The 18,104-nt window shown below is 37.1% G+C and overlaps 1 protein-coding gene across 12 annotated transcripts in view; it reads left to right on the top strand.

The window, feature by feature from the left end:
- The window catches only part of LMO3 (LIM domain only 3), a 388,908-nt gene that overhangs the window by 332,599 nt on the left and 38,205 nt on the right, over positions 1–18,104 (top strand). For 4 of the 12 annotated variants that reach the window (XM_053225880.1, XM_053225879.1, XM_053225881.1 and 1 more), the window contains one exon: positions 6,175–6,388. In XM_053225880.1, coding sequence (XP_053081855.1) covers positions 6,183–6,388 — 206 coding nt within the window. In that variant the 5' untranslated portion in view covers positions 6,175–6,182. Of the gene's footprint in view, positions 224–290; positions 914–1,572; positions 2,123–6,174; positions 6,389–18,104 lie in introns of those variants that run through there. The other 8 variants (XM_053225877.1, XM_053225875.1, XM_053225878.1 and 5 more) reach the window with 8 other exon arrangements.

Below are 18,104 nucleotides of genomic sequence, written 5' to 3'. Positions count from 1 at the left end.
TTATTTTAATTTCCATAACCGGTGGCTTCCGAAATGGCTTTGGAAGACAGTTTGCTTTAAATGTGGGCACCTATTCCAAAATGCCCTCGTTGTTTTAGGAATCCGATCCTTCTCCTCCAGGGCTCTTTCGCAGGACTTCTTTTGGACGGGTCCAGAAGGTAGGGTCTTCCCCAGCCGACTCCTGCAGAGGTCACTTTTTGTGCGCGGGTCGTCCCCAGCGTTTGTGAGTAGCATATGCATGTGGCTGTGCTGACTGCACTCGCAGGCTTGTAAATTTTCACCCTGGGAAATTAGCAACAAAGCCCGATCTGTCTCGTGGCTGCTTTGCACTTTCCGAGGGCGGCTGTACTTGACTGAGCTGCAGAACAGGCACACGAGAGCGAGAGCGAGAGCGAGCGAGCGAGCGAGGGAGGGAGAGAAGGAAAGGAGAGAAGAGGGGAGGGGTGGGGGCGAGAGGTAAATAGTCTTAAATCGGAAGGGAGCTGCTTCTCTGTGGTCTTGACAAGCGCTGCCTGGGCTCCGCCGGCTCAGTAATAACTGAGTGACCTTTTCTTCGGCTGTATTATGTCTGGCTGGGAAGGGATTGCATTTTGCAGCTGAGAGCCGGGGCTTCCTCCAGCTCGGCTCCTCGCGTGCTGCTGGGGTAAGTTGTCTTGAGCCAGGACGGAGAGAGACAGCCTCGGACTGCAGTTGCCTAAAAGGAGGACACCTGTGGCTCACATGCGGTCAACACCATTACTTGGCGGATCCTTGAGGACCTCATTATTTTAAACTTAAAAAATAGAGACTCCCTCCCCCCTCCTTTTTTTTTTTTTCAAACAATGCTTCTTTTTGACCTTTCCCAAGGAGAAGCACTACAAAGCAGCCACTGTGCTTTCTGAACGGCCTCCCCCTGTATCGCTTAATTGAGAAGGTAAGTGCAGCAACTGTGTATACACGCGTCGGCTTATTTGTGGTGTGTGTGTCTGCGGGTGCGCGCGTGCGTGTGCGGATGTGGGTTTTTTTTTTTTTTTTCTTCCCCAGCCTCTCCTAATGAGGCATAAACTGGGGCTGCAGCCCAGCTCCGCACTGCAACTTTCGCTCGGGCTGCAGCTCTGCTGAGACGGTTTTGTTTAAATCATGTGAGGCTTCATTATTTTTATGATGAGACATGAAATAGATGCAGGCGGAAGATGTGGAGGGAAGGAGGGGAGAGCGGCTGCGGCGCGGAATGTCTCAAGTACGACTCGAGTGGATAATAGTCAAAGTTCAGGATGAGCCGCAGCATTCCCACACCCCTTACTCCCGGGAAGAGAGGGGCAGGGAGAGTTTGGAATCGGGAGAGGTTCGCGCCGGCCTGGCCCTGGGGAAGAGAATTCCGTCCTAGGTGGGCTCCAGACCCCCTGCTGCGTACTTGCTGGGATTCACAGCCCCCTCCCCCCGAGAGTTGAAATCACAGTCTTGCGGTTCTTGGGGACACTTCTGCCTCTCCCCACTTTTCCGTAATAAGAAAAGGTGGTTCCGGCGAGATGGAAAAGTGACTGTTTGCAGGGGGGCTGGGGGTGGGGGGCGCGGTGGGGAGAAGTGGCCACGAGAGACAGGTTCCCTGGAACGAGGTGCCCATGTCCTAACTGGAGGAGATTCAAACTGATGCAGCACATTTTTACGGGGGCTACCCAGATTGCTGTTATGAAATACAAGTCAGATTTATGATCTTTTTCATATTGAACATGATATGCTATGCTAACGCTGCATGTGACAGTTTAATCAAATCCATTTGTTACCACGAAGCTAAAAGGGGCCGCTGGGATTTTAGGATTACGGGCAGAGTTAGGGAAGCATGTGGCTTTGTCATTCGCCATCATTTTGCACACCGCCACACTGCGAGGGGCTCTGTGTGTGCGCTCTGTCTCGTCTGGCTGCCCTCATCCCTTCCCCCACCCCCTGCCGCCACTCCGACCCGCTCCCAAAGTGGCTTCACAATAGTCGGTCCTCGGCGGTGTAGGCTGCGCACCAGGTCCACACTTGAGCTAAATCCAGGAGACCCCCTTCCACTTCTACCTTGGGCTCTGTGCTCAATGCGAAGCTGCTGCAACTCAGGCACGCCTAAGTCAACTCATGCAGAAAAAGGAGAAAAGTTTTGGTAAGGTTACAATCTATCATAGATGCACTTTGCCGGCGCTCGGCACTCTTGACTGCTCAAAAGCTTTCCTGCTCTTCCGCTGCTTTTGTGTCTTTTTTTTTTTTTTTAAGATCCGAAATATTATTGTTGTAACTGCTTTGGAAGACTGCTGCTTAAACCAATTAATCTTGCTAGGTGCAACAAATACTGCTACATTCTTTGCAAATCATCCCTGTGTGGCTGCGAAGACACAACCACAAAAGGCTAGAGCAAAAACTCCATAAGGGATTCTTTGTTAGAGTGCATGTATGTTTCTTATTTTTTTATTATTATTTTATTATTATTATTATTATTTTTTTTTTGCATGTGAGCTGCATCAAAATTGAACTCAGTCTTGCAAATCTCTTGTTGGCCTTTGCCAAGCACCAGCACTTTGCTGCCATGGTAACTGTAATTAAACTGATAAGAGTGGAAAAATGTCAGTATCTCTGAGCCTTGCAGCTGCATTGGAGAAAAAGGGAATCAAATTGGTTCCCAGCTCCATTGCTCCAAAAGGGGAGGGGGTGGTGAAAGGATGGGGAGGGGGTTGGGAGTTGAAGGGGCAGAACAGAGTTAAGCAGCTCCAGCGCCTGAGATCTGGGGACATCTATTTGCATTGTTGTCCCTTAGGGGGCTGCAGCCTGTAGGGATGCTCTGGGCCAGTGAACAGAGAGAAACAAGCTTTTAGGCCCAATCCAGTTCTCCAGTCGGGTCTGGGGGCTGGGGAGAGGATGAAGATGGGCAGGAGGAGAGAAAATCTTTTGTTTGGTACCTCTTGGCAATCGAATGGCCATGTTGGCCAAATTCTTTTAATCTGTGTCACTGCTCCCAGCTGCGGAACCTGCATTCCCATTTTAGCATCTTCCTGAGGCACCTCATCTCTGCCAACCCCCTTTATGTATTCCCCCTTCCTGTTCCTTCTCCCAAATTGTTCTCTGTGAATCTTCCGACAGGGACAAAATGTTTTCCGTTCACTATGTGTAGTTAGTCCAAAAATATAAAAGACTGTGTCTAAGTGCTGCAAATCTTTGATTATGATGATTTTTTTTAAGCCCCTGTGTGTTGTGGAGTTGTGGTTACTTTGTTGTGTTAACTACTGAAGCTGAGACCGCGCGGATGAATGGCACAGAACAAGGGAACATAATGGAGGCAATCAACCGTTAGGCCGCCTCACAATGCAATCCAGGCAATTAAAAGCTCACCAGAGTTTAAATGAAATGGTTCTACTTATTTCTGCACACCACACTGCACAGGCTATTATTTATGTCTTTTTTTTTAATTATGATTTCCCTTAAACTGTCAAATAACTCAGAATGGCAGGGTCTCAGAGGCAATAAGAATTTCCCTCAGAACAATTTACATGCCAATCTAAAACTAGTTATGAGTCCTGGTGTGCTATGAGCAACTTGTGAAATGTTTCTCCGCTTCCGAACGCATAACTCTACCCAGTCGTGTTCTTCTGGACGGTGAGGGGCACGGTGGGGAAGGGGGCTGCTGATGCTTTGTGCCTTTTAGGTACATGGCAACGTGGTGACTACTAAATAGTTCTTTTTCTACAACTGTTAACTTGAAGAGTATTGAAAAGATTTCCCTTTCAAGAGAAAGGTGATGATGTTCTCTAAAAGAAGGTACCAGGATGGAGGGTAAAATATCAAACTCCTTCAAGCCCAAGGCCAAACAGAATGTAAGAGTTTCAAATATTAATTGGCCTCTGAGTGCTAAATTAAAATGTCAACACAACAAAAACATTTTGTGAAGACAAGCAGGGTAGTGTTACTTGTGCCAAATGTTGGTATTCCCTGTCTTGGTTACAAAGCATTTTGAATAAAGATAGCCGTCCTTCTCCACTTGATGGTAGGAACTCAACTGAGGGAAATATAGCTTAGCTACAACTAAAAGGGATTTAAAATTTTTCTCTCTAGCTTTGTGATGTAAAATAATAATAATAATAATAATAATAATAATAATAGCCTTATAAGTTGGTGAATTCGAATAGCCAGCCATCTCTCGATGTTTTCAGTAATGAAATACAGAATGTCATTTAGTAAATCCAAATTTCCCCCCTCCCCCCAGGTATATGGTTAAGAGGCACTTGGATATGTTCTGTACCATAATTAATGGCATTTATTCCTGTGGAACCTTGCTAGAAGACGGTAACTAGTTCTGATCAAAGACACTTCATTTGTTAGAAGTTCTAGAGAGTGAGATTTAGCAGAGCTATCAAGGGTTATGATTAATCTACACTAGACCCTTAGCTCCTTCAAAGAAAGGGAATAGAAAGCAGGCTATAGGAATACCACCTACTCTTCTGTACAAATCCAGCTGCTAGTCTGCAGCTTTGACTACCACACTGTGCAGATCATGCAGCAAGAACATCCACCCTTTCTTCCCTGCCAGTCCCTAGCCCATCACTCTACCAGAGAACTTATTTGGTAATGGAAGTTCAACATCAAAACAATATTATGTGCAATCCATGCATTATTTGTACCTAGAAAAGTTACTCAGCTCTGAGGGTACAGTGCCTTGATGTCTCTTATCAATGTGATTAAAAATGAAAAAAGAGTGTGAAGGTAATGGAGGTGAAGTCTTCATAAGGAGGCTTCAGAGGAAACTGAAGAAGGTTTAGCTACTTTGGAGTAGGGAAATACTCCAAGATTATGGCTTGGCATTTCTTTTCTTGGAACTGTTTCAAGTGCATCTACATTTGGCGTTTTGTAGAGTTTGAAACTTTATGTACAGGAGAGGAAGCATACTATAGTAGTGGGATCTCCGGACTGTTAGAAGACCACCAAGTCTAGTGCTTAACCTGTCATTCAGCATCGAGCGAGTCCTTAAACTCTCTTAGGCCTCCGTATCACAATTTGTAAAATGAGGGAGTTAGGAATCGATGATGTCTCGAGTATTTGGTAGTACTTAGAATGAGTTATTGGATAAATAATGAAGCTCTGAATAGTTGGTCCAGCTTTTTTTTTTTTTTTAAACTGGGTATTTGACACTTAGGAAAGAAGAAACTCAAAGGGGAATAGCCTTTCACTGAAAGCATTTCAGTCAAGTTGTAAAAACCACAGAACCCAGCTGGACTCCTTATTTATGATGGAGATGTATCTCTAAAGTATATAAATTTTATATATATGTCTGGTGCCCTATCTATAACATAATATATTTATGTATATATGTTTATGTAATTTATATGTATTTAGATTTTTCCTTCTGTTGTTTTTTCTTTCCCCTATGAAATTAATAAGTGTGTGTTTATGGTAATAAACCAATCCTGTACTTTCATTTTATATGAAAGCATACAGTGTGCAGTCAGGTAATCTGCCATTTATAGAGGCACTGACTCATGTTTGTGAGTATAGATTCATTTGTAAAATTGTAACATAAGGAACAATTTCAAACAGCAAGAACACAGAAGGAAGTATTTGGATGCAAACACACAGTGTAGAATTGGGGAGCTTTCTGGGTGACTGTACTCTATGTTTAACTATAAACAGCCCCACTGCTAAGTCAGGTTAGTGTCTTCCCATTAGGGTACACTCTCCTTCCACCATCAAGCACAAATCAAGTGAATTTCTAACCAATAAAGAAAAACTCATTTTTGACTCTTATAGACGGTGCATGGACTAGTTTGTTAAATAGCTTCCTTTGAGATTATTACTCACGTTTTCTTCCCAAAGGAACTGCACTATGCAGAGAATGGGGACACTCTAAAATTATTTAATGTTACTTAACTTTGTGTATATGATGTCAACATCATGTCAATGTCAATGTATACTATGTACAACACGAATGCATTATCCCACCCCCACCCCCACTGTCCAGGTGCAACTTTATAAATGATTTAATAAGGACTTTATAATGTTTGAGGCTTTTGTTTCCAAATTTTAGTTTGATTTCAGGATAGCCCCAAAAGGGAAAGTCTAACGCTTCTTGAGAAAAGCAATATTAAATATTAAACTTGTTGGAGGTCTTTTGACATCTTTTGATTCTTTCCTGCAGTCCCAGCTCTCTTTTTTGTTTTTGTCTTCCTTTAGGTATACAAATGCTCTCAGTCCAGCCAGACACCAAGCCGAAAGGTTGTGCTGGCTGCAACCGAAAGATCAAGGACCGGTATCTTCTAAAGGCACTGGACAAATACTGGCATGAAGATTGCCTGAAGTGTGCCTGCTGTGACTGTCGTTTGGGAGAGGTGGGCTCCACCCTGTACACTAAAGCTAATCTTATCCTTTGTCGCAGAGACTATCTGAGGTAGGAATTACCCTTGCACACCAGTGATGACTGGATTCCTTTTAAAATACTTTTGTAAGTGTATTTTTTGGTTTCATTTCCTTACTACCAGCTTCTATTCCTGAAAGACATTGACCTGTCAGCCTTCAAAATGTTGCCAGGTGCCTATTATGCAAATTCTTACTCGAGTAATGGCCAGTAAAACATGATATCGAAAGTGATTCCATTTGGCCTGCCTGGATGCTCATAGTTAGAGATTGGTTATTCCACCGCCCGTATTAAAAGCACCAGTTCATGGCAAGGATGTGGTTGGTAGAAATCAGCATATAAGTGTTTCATTAAACCATACCGACAAGATAGGCTGAGCTTGACACAGAATTGTTCAGCAATCTTCCTGTGTCTCGTTTGTCAGAGAAAGTTCAGTTTGAAATTATTAACTGGTATTTATTAGCATATTTATTATACAGTTTTGACAACTTTCCCCAAGTGTGAATCTGTGTCCCCACCCTCAGTGGCATTCCAAGTGGTCATCACAAAGATATCACGGAGCATTAGCAGCTTCAGACTTGCCAGTAGCATTATGGAAACTAACACAGTAAAGATCTCCATCATTATGGGGAAATGAAAGCCACTCTAAACATCTGATCAGTTTGAGGACAATGCATATATTCTTGCTTAAAAAACCGTGAAGCCCACTATACTTGTTTCCCAGCATTTAGCACTCAATGCGTGAACTTGTATTTAAGAAAAATTATTTTGCTTTTCAGGGAACTTTGTGACTTGATTCAGCTGCAAATTACATATATTAATAAAGTAGGAGCTATCAAATTAGAGAAATGATATATGGCATCATTCGGGTTTTCATATTTGATACAATTAATCATTTTTCTAGTCTGACATTAAGCGATTTATTTTGAATTTTCTCCCTTTATGACACAAAATTTATCAATCAGCCGTAACTCCTTAACCATCTTGGTCATTTTTGGGAAGTGTTTTCCAGGGAATTTGGTGCTTCTCAGTATATAATTCAGTTATTTTTAGTCTGATTTAATCTTTATATATAAAAATGTATCATTTGATTAGTGATGGTTTAAAAGGGTGAATCCAACACTATTTATCAGATTCTACCCCCTGCCCCCCCACTTTAGGATTGCCTCAGCTGACAGCCTCCTGGCTAATTATGACCACTTGTTACTGTCCCTCTGTGTTCCAAGGGCACAAAATACACGCAAGGTGCCAACAATAAGAAGTGACTCCATAGCCAGGATTTCCCTTATTGTGGTGGCACAACTAATCAGAATTAACTTATTCCATGAATTCTCTTAGAACTTCAGTCTTTGAACTTCTTCTTTGGAATAATTTTTTTTCCTCTGCTCATTGTGAATTAGAGCCTCATTTCCACATAAAGCATTCGCATTTTACTTTCAGTGATTTAACAATGCTTCCTAGTTTTGCTTTATCTTTACTAACCAGTGGTCATGGCTTTTTGACTCTTTTTTTTTTTTACTTTTACATTTGTTTGCAACTGCAGTGTCTCAAGTGGATTTATGTAACAACAGTTCCAAAACAAGGAGCTTATATAAGTCTGCGCAAAGTTAAGGTGTTCTAGTAAGCAATAAAGATAAAAATTAAGTAAGATTTACAGAAAGTATGTTGAAATAGCCGGATTTTAAAAACTTAAAATTTGCCAATGTAATACCCGTATCGTGAGTTAAACTGTTTTACAGTTGTTGATATAATAGCAAGCAGAGAAGGAAACTTAGATTGTGTTATTCTTATGGTAATAAAAATACAATGTTTAACCGCCGTTTGATAGTCTCAAGTAAGTGTTTTGTTTAAAGGGATTTATCAAAATAGTTTTCATATCAAAAGTGCTTACCCTTCTCTAAGATAGATAGATGTTGCTGTTTGTGACATTACTTAGTTGACTTCTGGTAGACTCAAACTTTTCATGTTTGGTAACTTGTTAAAAAAATCATACTCTTTCAAGTAAAAACCTGGGTCCTGGTTGCCAATATATTCATTTCTCAGAGTATAATGTCCTCTTAAGTTGGTCATTACCACATTAATAGCCAGTTGTTATGTTAACAGCCTAAGGATTGTTAACCTTTCAAACTAAGTTGTTAACTGCAAGCTTATTCCTTATTTAAACTGAAGGTTTGTTGTATATAATGTGACTTCTTTGGCAAGAATTCATCAATACTTAAAACTTGCAGAAGCAAAATGGGGAGTTGGTATATGTGTAAAACTGTGTTATGTGTTATAGATTATGCCTCAAATGTGGTATATAGTTTTATGTAAGAAGTATGTATCTCCATGACATCGTGTCCATGTTCAGCAGCATATGTCTTTTACTAGAAATTTAAAATAGTCTAATTCTATATGTCACATAGACAAATACAGTTAGGCAAACTTTATTTACAAATTAATTTCTTTGAATGGTGTAGTCATTCAAAAATGTTTATTGGATGCCTGCTGTGTGAGAGGCATAATTCTAGGTAATAGATGAAATTAACTAAGAAAAAATAAAGGTGTACCTAAAATTGTTACTATCTATTTATTAATTACACAAAACCTGTTAAATGATCAGGGAGCAAGTAGTATTCTGTGGCTGTCTTCTCGAGTTTTGAAAACAATTTTTCTCATTTCCCTTAGTTCACATTTACTTTTGTATTTTGCACAAAGCTTAACCATTTAAATCCTATTCAAAAGTGGTTAGGTTCGGTTTTTTGTTTTTGTTTTGTTTTGTTTTGTTTTTGGTGTTTGGATATTATGTGATTTCTTTGAGGCACCAAACAAGCCATAAATAACTTACAGGTTTGTATTTCTCTGTCTAAATCAGTAGGTATCTAAGTAAGAATATGGAAAATGATAAAGAAGAAAATAATTTTGTCTGTACTGGTAAATTATTGATTGTAGGTATTATCTTGAGTCAGATAACTTTTTCATTTCTAGAGAACAGTGAAATATTTTTTTCCAGTTGTATTTAACTTCCTAATTAACTTCTTCCAAAAAAGAAAACAAACAAAAAAATCAAACACTTGTCATGCTGAACAATGAATCTTGAAGTTATAACATTTTATTTGCATTACTTTGTTTTTTTTTAAGTTCTTTGAATAATAAATACAAGAATTTAAATCATAAGATACTTTCTTAGAGTTATAGGAACTATTATTGTGGTAAATACGATTTCTCTCAGATTTTTCTCTCCTTTGTGGCACAATTAGCTTTAAGAAAAAGAAATATGATCTCACCATTTATATACTGAGTTTCAGAACTCCACAATTCATTTTCCATAACGGGGCTGGTATAATGTCTTTTATTTCTCTGTAGAATATACAATGTACATATCTGATGAGAGAGAATTTGCCAGTTTGTAGGATTGTTTCTCTGCCTTTGGAAACTCATTAGATAAAGGAACAGAAGGATTGACTTTTTAAAACTTCCTCTATTAACATGAGTTCTGACTTAAACTATGAAGTCAATCTGCCCATCAATATTTATACGCCAAGACCTAGAAATCTAGATGTTAAAAAATGTATCCGACACATTCATAACTTTTTCATTTTTAAAATTAAATGTATGACAGATTAGATGGAGGAGCATCTTTATACCTTGAACTAGATAGAGCTCATAACCAACAGAATACCCAAAGTAGATTAATAATTCTTGTATAAACACAGAAAAGTTTTAGTAATGATGTTTATGGGACTCTTGTCACTGCTAAGCTGTCTATCACCCTTGTCTCATTTTGGAAAATACGAAAAAAAGTAGTGAACGTGTAATCAGAGTTTTAGAATTAAAATCTTGTGGCAAGTGTTACAAAGTCAGAACGAGGAGAAATAACAAACTACCCTACTTTTCAACTTGGAGGAAGTAAAGAATATCAGAATTTACCTCTCAAGACTTTGGGAAATTTTTGCTTGTTTTTTTTTTTTTTGGTTTTTTTTTTTTTGTTGTTGTTGTTGTTGTTGTTGTTAAGCCTAAAACTTCTTACTTGTATATTTTAAGCATCAAGTCCCTGTAGGCTGCATCTTGTATGTCTGAATGGTGTCTTACCAGAGAATGTATTCAAAGCTGTTTGCTGTGATGTTATGCCATGGAAGCTGCTTATAGCTCTTCCTATATGAGAAGCTGAAAATGCCTTCTGTAAAATTTAATGTAATTTGCTATTTTTATATCTGGGAATAATGTGTTTAAAATGAAACTGCTGGGAGAGAATGATGCTTCATGTCCCACTATAGCTGCCAATTAACAAAAAGCATTTGAAGGTGTTATGCTGACTATAATTTTTCATCCTTTAATAGAATAATAGAACGACTTGCAAATAGAAATTTAAACTTAAATGCCAAATGCCACATAGAGTATTAATCTGGCTATAACTTTATTTCAGAGTAATCAAATCCTGTGCCCTAAATTTTTATATAAAGTTTAATTTATATTTGTGTGTACATAATTACAACCTTAAAAGTAAACACGAACGTGTTAATATAATTTTATCTGACAGTTCATTGCATAGATTTTTTTTAATGTTGAATAAGGTGTTTATTCTTCCCCCCCCCCCTTCATTTTCCTCTTTTTAATATTAGGCAGTTGAAAATATCTTCCCCAGAAATCAGTGCATTATTATTATTTGAAAAATCACTTTTTATGTTTTAAATTCTGAAAATTTAAGCTTTTATAAGAAATGAAACTCCTCCCAAATGAACTTTTTTCCTACAAGCTTCGTTTCAGTTTTTTGACACTTCATTATCGTAATTTTTATGATATTTAAATGTCTCACATAATCTTAGTATGATGAAATATTGTAGCATATGAGTCTATTAGACTCCATGCCCTGTTTAAAAATATTGTTTTATTTCTTGTAAATGATCTTACCTTATTTACAACTTTATAAGAAGTTGTAATTTATAACAAGTTGTATTACTGAATTTTATTTTATTTCAAACATTTTACACTCTATACCATTCAAGGACCAGTACAAATCAGGAGTGATAATTTTATTTGCTACAATATTTTGAGAGAGAGCCCCTCATTTTTGGAAAAATTGGTGGATTTTCTGAGCAACAACTCTGTAGCAATCTCTGTTAAAAATATTTCACATACATATAGAATTTGTCGTTTGTAAATTTATCTACGACATCTTTCTGTCCTTGCCCTGTAATGCATCCATTTTCAGTGGGGTATTTAACATAATGAATTATTTTAGTGTTGTGGCTTTTGTTTTCTCTTGTCTTAAAGACGACATATTTTCACTGAAAATACCTCCCTCAAGATACCTCCCTCAAGAATATTGAAAATTTGGAAATACTTCACGCTGTTTTTATATTTTTATTGTTTTTTTTTTATCTTTTTATAAAGCATGGAATACTTCAGTCAGGATAGTTCTTACCCATAAGATGGATAAGTTAGGCATACCTGACTTAGCAGAAAAATATTCTGTTTCTACAAGTATATTTAGGATTAAATGCATCTGGAAGAACTACATTTGAGAATTGCTAAAATTGCTTATTTTGCACTTTATAAATACACAGAACTCTGGGAAAGAACCTCTATTTTTGGTTGCTCTTAGTGTATATCAAAGTAAGCCAGCATTTCATTTATAAACTCACCATTAACTTCCATTAAGTGACTAATAATAAATGTTAATGTTGTGTTTTGACTGCATACACATAATTTATTAAGGAATCTCATTTGAAAAATATGCTGAAAGTAGTAATTTGGTAAATGGTTTTGATGCCTATATGCACTGCAGAAATGTATTATGTAGTTCAGTTCTTTGCCTCACAGAAAAATTATATAACCTAAAAGAATTGCACGAACCTCAAGCAGCCATTATACTTTCCTTCATTACACTGTGAAGCATTGAAATCTTATTTTTGCATATGGTTTGGAAACATTTTCTGGTTCTTAGGAGAATTTCTTCTATTATTCAAAAGTTTTATGCTGGCACCTCATCCTGTCTTCAAAAAAAAAATTAGCCAACGTTTCTCACCTTAATCCATATAATAATCGTTAAGGTAGGACAAGATCTTGAAAACAAGGAAAGTAAAAATAAAAAACAGCTGTATTCTTTCTATTCAGTTGGCCAGCTATTTTTTAAACGACATTTGCATTAGCTGAAGGCATTTTTCTTTCATTTTAATTTTTTATTGGCTTATATAAGCAATTACTCCTACTGATACATGGAATTACCCCTTGCGAAGCATTAAAGGGGTGTAGGTATGTATACGCATGCCACGCATACAGATGGTAGAATCTATATGGCCTTAGAACGAGCATTGGCCTTAGAATGAGCATTAACTTTTCACAATCAACTTTCACCAGATCACCATAGTTTGACAGGCATTAAAATTTGTAAAATTAGATACTCGATGCCAGCTAATTTCTTAGTATTTGTAACTATAACACTGACTTATTCTTACAGGGTGTTCACCATTCTAAAAAGAAAGACAAGTTTTATGATACTATAGAATGCCTAAGTATATTCCCTTGTGATTTTTATCACCCAATTCTGTTTTTCTCAGCGCCGATGGAGTTTGACACTGTCTGTTCTGTGTCTGTTTCCACCATCATACCATATTTTTTTAATGATTAACTATATATTTCCCTTTTCAAGGCATTTATAAGAAATTTATTTTGAAGCAGAAGCTTACGTTGTCAAGCAAGAACTGTGGCATTTAGATTTTTATTGTTGACTTTAAAGCAATTTCTTTTGCCTATTAAGACTTTTTGCCCCTTATTATTGATATTAATGGATAACTTTCCTCTAAAGGATTTAGGACGTAAGCTTACCCTTTTATTATATTCATCAAGCATATTTACTGTATTCACAACCTGCCCACATCAGTCATTTGTGCATTCACCTGTTCCTTTTTGCTTTCTCCCTATATTACTGAAACATCTTGATAGATCTTTTTCTTCTCAATAAGATTTTTGTAGTTATGTAAAGATTCCAAGTCTTTTGCTGAATTTTGTTTTCTTTCATAGTGCTAGTTTTTGTGATGCAAAAATCTCTAGCTGTGGACTTTACTAGTTTAAAACAAAATCACACTTGAGATAAATAATCAGCTTGGAATAGTCAGATCTCTGATTTGAAGTTGGAAAATTAACATTAAGCTGCGTGTATTAAGTTAGACTCTAACCAGCATGTGTTGTTATGATTCAATTTAATATTAAAAACTCTCCAACTGGGCTACAGGGAAAATAAAAGACTCTTAGGAATTCAAAGATTATTTGCAGAGGAGTACAACAAAGCCATATTTAAGTAAAATTGTTATTACTAATGCAGTAAAGCATCATCTACATTAAATCCATCCTACTAATAAAAACAAAATCAGTTTTAATAAACATAAATATCAAATATGACAAGGACTAGTAAAGGGGAAAGGAACTTCATAAAATGTGCTAACATTGTATAGTAATCTAAATACCACTGAGAAAAAATAAATTCCCAACGCATTTATGATGTGGGATCCCAACAGCCAACTTCATGAGGAAAAAGAAAATTTTAGACTTGCTAGTTTATTCTCATTTCCTAAAACTTTTAGAACAATGTCATGTTTTTATTATAACAGTTCTAACAGATGTGCATACTGGTTTTGAAATTATTTTGTTCTCTTGTTGTTACAACATTTCAAAATATCTTAAGTAATATCCCTTGATAGATGGCTCACATTTTCCCCAAATAAGCAGGCTCAGGGCTGTTACACTTTCAACTACCTATGGCATTAAGCATGATGCTTCTTTTGTATTGATGAACTACTCAATGAAAACGTATTCTGATGAATAGCTTTATATTAGACTGGGTGAGATCAGTGATTAGTTGCCTGTTTGTTTGGATAAATGGGGGAGGGATCAGAGACATGGAAAAAGCAGTCTTAACTTTTAACAAAAAATATGAGTATCAGTTTTAGTGGGCAGGTTTATTTGTATTTTCAGGTAAGAAGTCCAGCTATACTGTGAACATAGTTTTAAAGCCTGTAAGTATTGCATGTGAATATCCATGGAGAGATCATTTGTGCTTTGGGAGATACAGAGAAATCAGAAGTTATTCAATTGCGTTAAAACTTATAAACTAGTATTATTTTCTGGGGCTATTTATTAGAAAAAATTTTTGTAAACTTTCTGAGCTATAAGAATCCTTCTTTCTACAGCACATCCTTGCTGAGTGGGTAGTTAATAGAGGTTATATTTATTATTACATGCTTTGCTATCTCTCTAACAGTTAAAAAATGAAACCATTTAGTTACTTAACAAATATTTGAGTGCTAATGCTTCATTCCTATAAATAATGAATGTGGAATATTGTATTTCTAATTGATATTATGTAATATATAAACATAAAGTTATTAATCTTTTACTATGTAAATAAAAAGGAATCAGAAATCAGGAAAGAACTTAAGGGCAAATTATTTTTCAAAATTTCTACAACTGGTATAATCACTATTTGTTGTTAAATAACTAACTAAAACATATAGAGTTTTAGCCTGCCTGTTATTTCTTAAGGAGGCAATATAGAGAATGAGAAGAGGTATACTGAGAAGAGAATGGAAACACTTTTGAGAAAGAGAGGTTATAAATAATATGTAAAAAGTGGACTCTAAAAATCCTTTTGATAGCCAATGGTCCTATAACAGAAGCTGAGCTTTGACCTTTGAAGTTATATTTTGGATGCAGAGTAAGATAGAGTTAACTTTGTAACTTCCATGCAACTTGCAATGTTTTCATCTCTTATCACAAATATCAGTACAGTTATCAGAGCTGCAGCTGACACTCCTTGTAAAATGCTTAGCATCATTTGTCCCCATTTTCTCATTCAACATTGTTCTCTATTATACTTTAGGTACTGAACAGAGCTGTAGAATACTGCACTGCATAAAACAGAACTACCGCCGCCCCTCCTCGTAGAGTTTATATTCTAGTTAGGGGAAGCAGATAATTGACAGAATAAACATCGAGTACATTCGGAGATGATGAATACTACAGAAAAATGGAGCAGTATAAGAAGTTTGCAGAATTTGTATTGTGTGTGTTTGAGTAAGAGAGAGAGGGAGGAGGAGGAGGAGGAGGAAGAGGGAGGCAAGGAGGGAGGAAGGAGGAAAGGATTTGAAAAATTAAATAGGCTAGACAGGGACAGCCTTGTTGAGATGGTGGCTTGAGCAAAGACCTAAAAAGGTGAAGGTGAAGGTGCTTGCCTTGGGATTGGAGAGGACGGACATTCCAAGCATAGGGATCAGCCCATACAGTGTCCTTGCAATGGAAGCTTTTTTGATGTGTTTGAGGAACATCAAGGATGTTAGTATAGTTGGAATGAATAAAAGCAGAAGAGACAAGGATTAGAAGCAACCATTATGTTGCCCCATGGTATTCCCTGTTGCTCTTACAACCAAGAATGCCCCTTTACTTTTCTAAATGTTCCTTAAGGAAGTGATATTACTCCTGTCTGACAACTGCTAGGAAGCTTATTCAGACAGGCTGTTACAGGCTGAGTTCCATTTGGGATTACAGAACCCATCGGGACAACTTCTACATTGTAGTATTTCAAGGTGAAATACAAAGGGATGCCCATATTGATAAGCTAGGGCTGCTGACTCTGCATGTGTGAGTATAGCACCGTGGCCCAAGATGTTGTTAAGCTCTGTCCTAATCACAGCATAATTGATATTTTTTGAATCCTGGGGTAATAAAAATTGCAAAGATGGGGAGTTTTCAACAGCTCTCCAAAGGGTGATTTTTTTCATTATTTTTAAAGTCAGGCCAAGTCTTATTAAATTTTTTCTAGTATAAAATATTTAAAATAACATATTTACTGTAATTATCATAAATGTTTCCAAATTCAGCATTGAAAGAAAATGCATCAAAATCATATTGTTATTTAAAACAACTTATTTGGGGCTCCCTGGTGGCTCAGTCAGTTAAGCATGTGACTCTTGATTTTGGCTCAGGTCATGATCTCACAGTACATGGGATCCAGCCCTATGTTGGGCTCTGTGCTGACAGTGTGGAGCTTGCTTGGGATTCTCTCTCTCCCTCTCTCTCTCTGCCCCTCCCCTGCTCTCACATGCATGTGCTGTCTCCCTCTGTCTCTCTCTCTCTCTCTCTCTCTCAAAATAAATAAATAAAAACTTAAAAAAAATAAAACAACTTATTTAATTTAATTCTTGATGAGATGGGGCAAATGTTACCTAACCGCTCTGTTTATACTCCTATTTCACATTTGTAAACTAACCCCAGTTCACTAATTGTAGTTTCACATCAAGAAGAGCTAAGGATTAATCTTCAAAACTAAAAGATTAATATGCATTTCTATTTGTGAGAGTGGGATTTGTATGTACAAACTGGCTTTGCTTTTAAAAATGAAAAAAAATAGCTTTAAACTTTAAATACAAATCAAAGTACTTCAGCCTGTATTTACATTTACAAAATGGGCTGGGATGCAGCCTGGGTATTGGCCTAGAAGCTGTGCTAATGTGCCTTGAATCTTACTTACAAAGAGGTACAGCATGAATGGGTGAGCTTTCAAAACAGTGGCCAAGCCATCTATGCTTCCTCACAAAATCTAAAATGTACTTTTCAGAAAGCGAGAGAAGGTGGTGGCCAAGTGGCTTTACAAGTTTTTTTTTTCTTTTTTCTTTTTTTGGTTTTAAACTTTGACATTTTTTTTAACATTTAGATTTAGATTTTTTTACATTTAGATTCAAGTTATATAACATACAGTATCATGTTGGTTTCAGGAGTAGAATTTAGTGATTCATCACGTACCTACAACACCAGTGCTCATCCCAGCAAGTGCCCTCCTTAATGCCCATCACACACATTTAGCCCATCCCCCACCCACCTCCGCTCCACCAATCCTCAGTTCTCTATATTTAAGTCTCTTATGGTTTGTCTCCATGTCTGTTTGTATCTTATTTTTCCTTCCCTTCCCCGACGTACATCTGTTTTGTTTCTTAAATTTCACATATGAGTGAAATCATATATTTGTCTTTCCTCTGATTGACTTATTTTGCTTTGCATAGTATGCTCTAGTCCCATCTGGCTTTACAGGTCTTAAGTCCTACCATCACCTCATACATCCTTAGTGCTACTTTTTGTTACAATTTCTAGCAGCCCTCCTTTTTTTTGGGGGGGGGGGCAGATGGGGCATCTGTAGTAACTGCCATCTTGTCCTGGTTGAGTTAAAGACCTGTTTTCCTAATCATTTTGTGATTCTCACCTACCAAAGTGCATCAATTTGAGCTTGATTTTAAGGAAAAGTTGCTTGATCTTGACCTAACAGTTTGCTTGGTATTTAAATAATGTTGTTAATAGTAGTTATTAAACTAACAATCCTTTACAATAGAGATCACTTGCTTATTTGGCTCAAGTTCTTAAATGACTTGTGTTCTTGATTAATGGTAGATTTCTACACTGACTTGAGAAAAAGTTATAGATTTTAAGTTGAAAAAAATATTTTGTTTATTTTCCTTGGAGGATTTATCTACTGGAGGATAAACAGAGACTTGCATTTCAACACAACTCAGTTTTTTACAGTGATTCTAGTCACAAGCTTATCCTACATTCATTTTAACACAGACAGTGTATTTGAAATCATTTTACTGTGTATTTCTTATTTCTTATTGTTCTACCACATTGGGTATTGATTGCCCCTTCCTCACCAACTATCACTAATAGCAAATCAGTGACCTATTCCTAGTAGGATGCATTCATCTGCTGGTTTTTACCTTCTGTATCG

This window comes from Acinonyx jubatus, chromosome B4 (assembly GCF_027475565.1).
Source record: "Acinonyx jubatus isolate Ajub_Pintada_27869175 chromosome B4, VMU_Ajub_asm_v1.0, whole genome shotgun sequence".
In the NCBI taxonomy this organism is placed as follows: Eukaryota; Metazoa; Chordata; class Mammalia; order Carnivora; family Felidae; genus Acinonyx; species Acinonyx jubatus.
The sequence above is the reverse complement of the archived record's forward strand: the minus strand, read 5'-3'. Positions and strand labels throughout refer to the sequence as shown.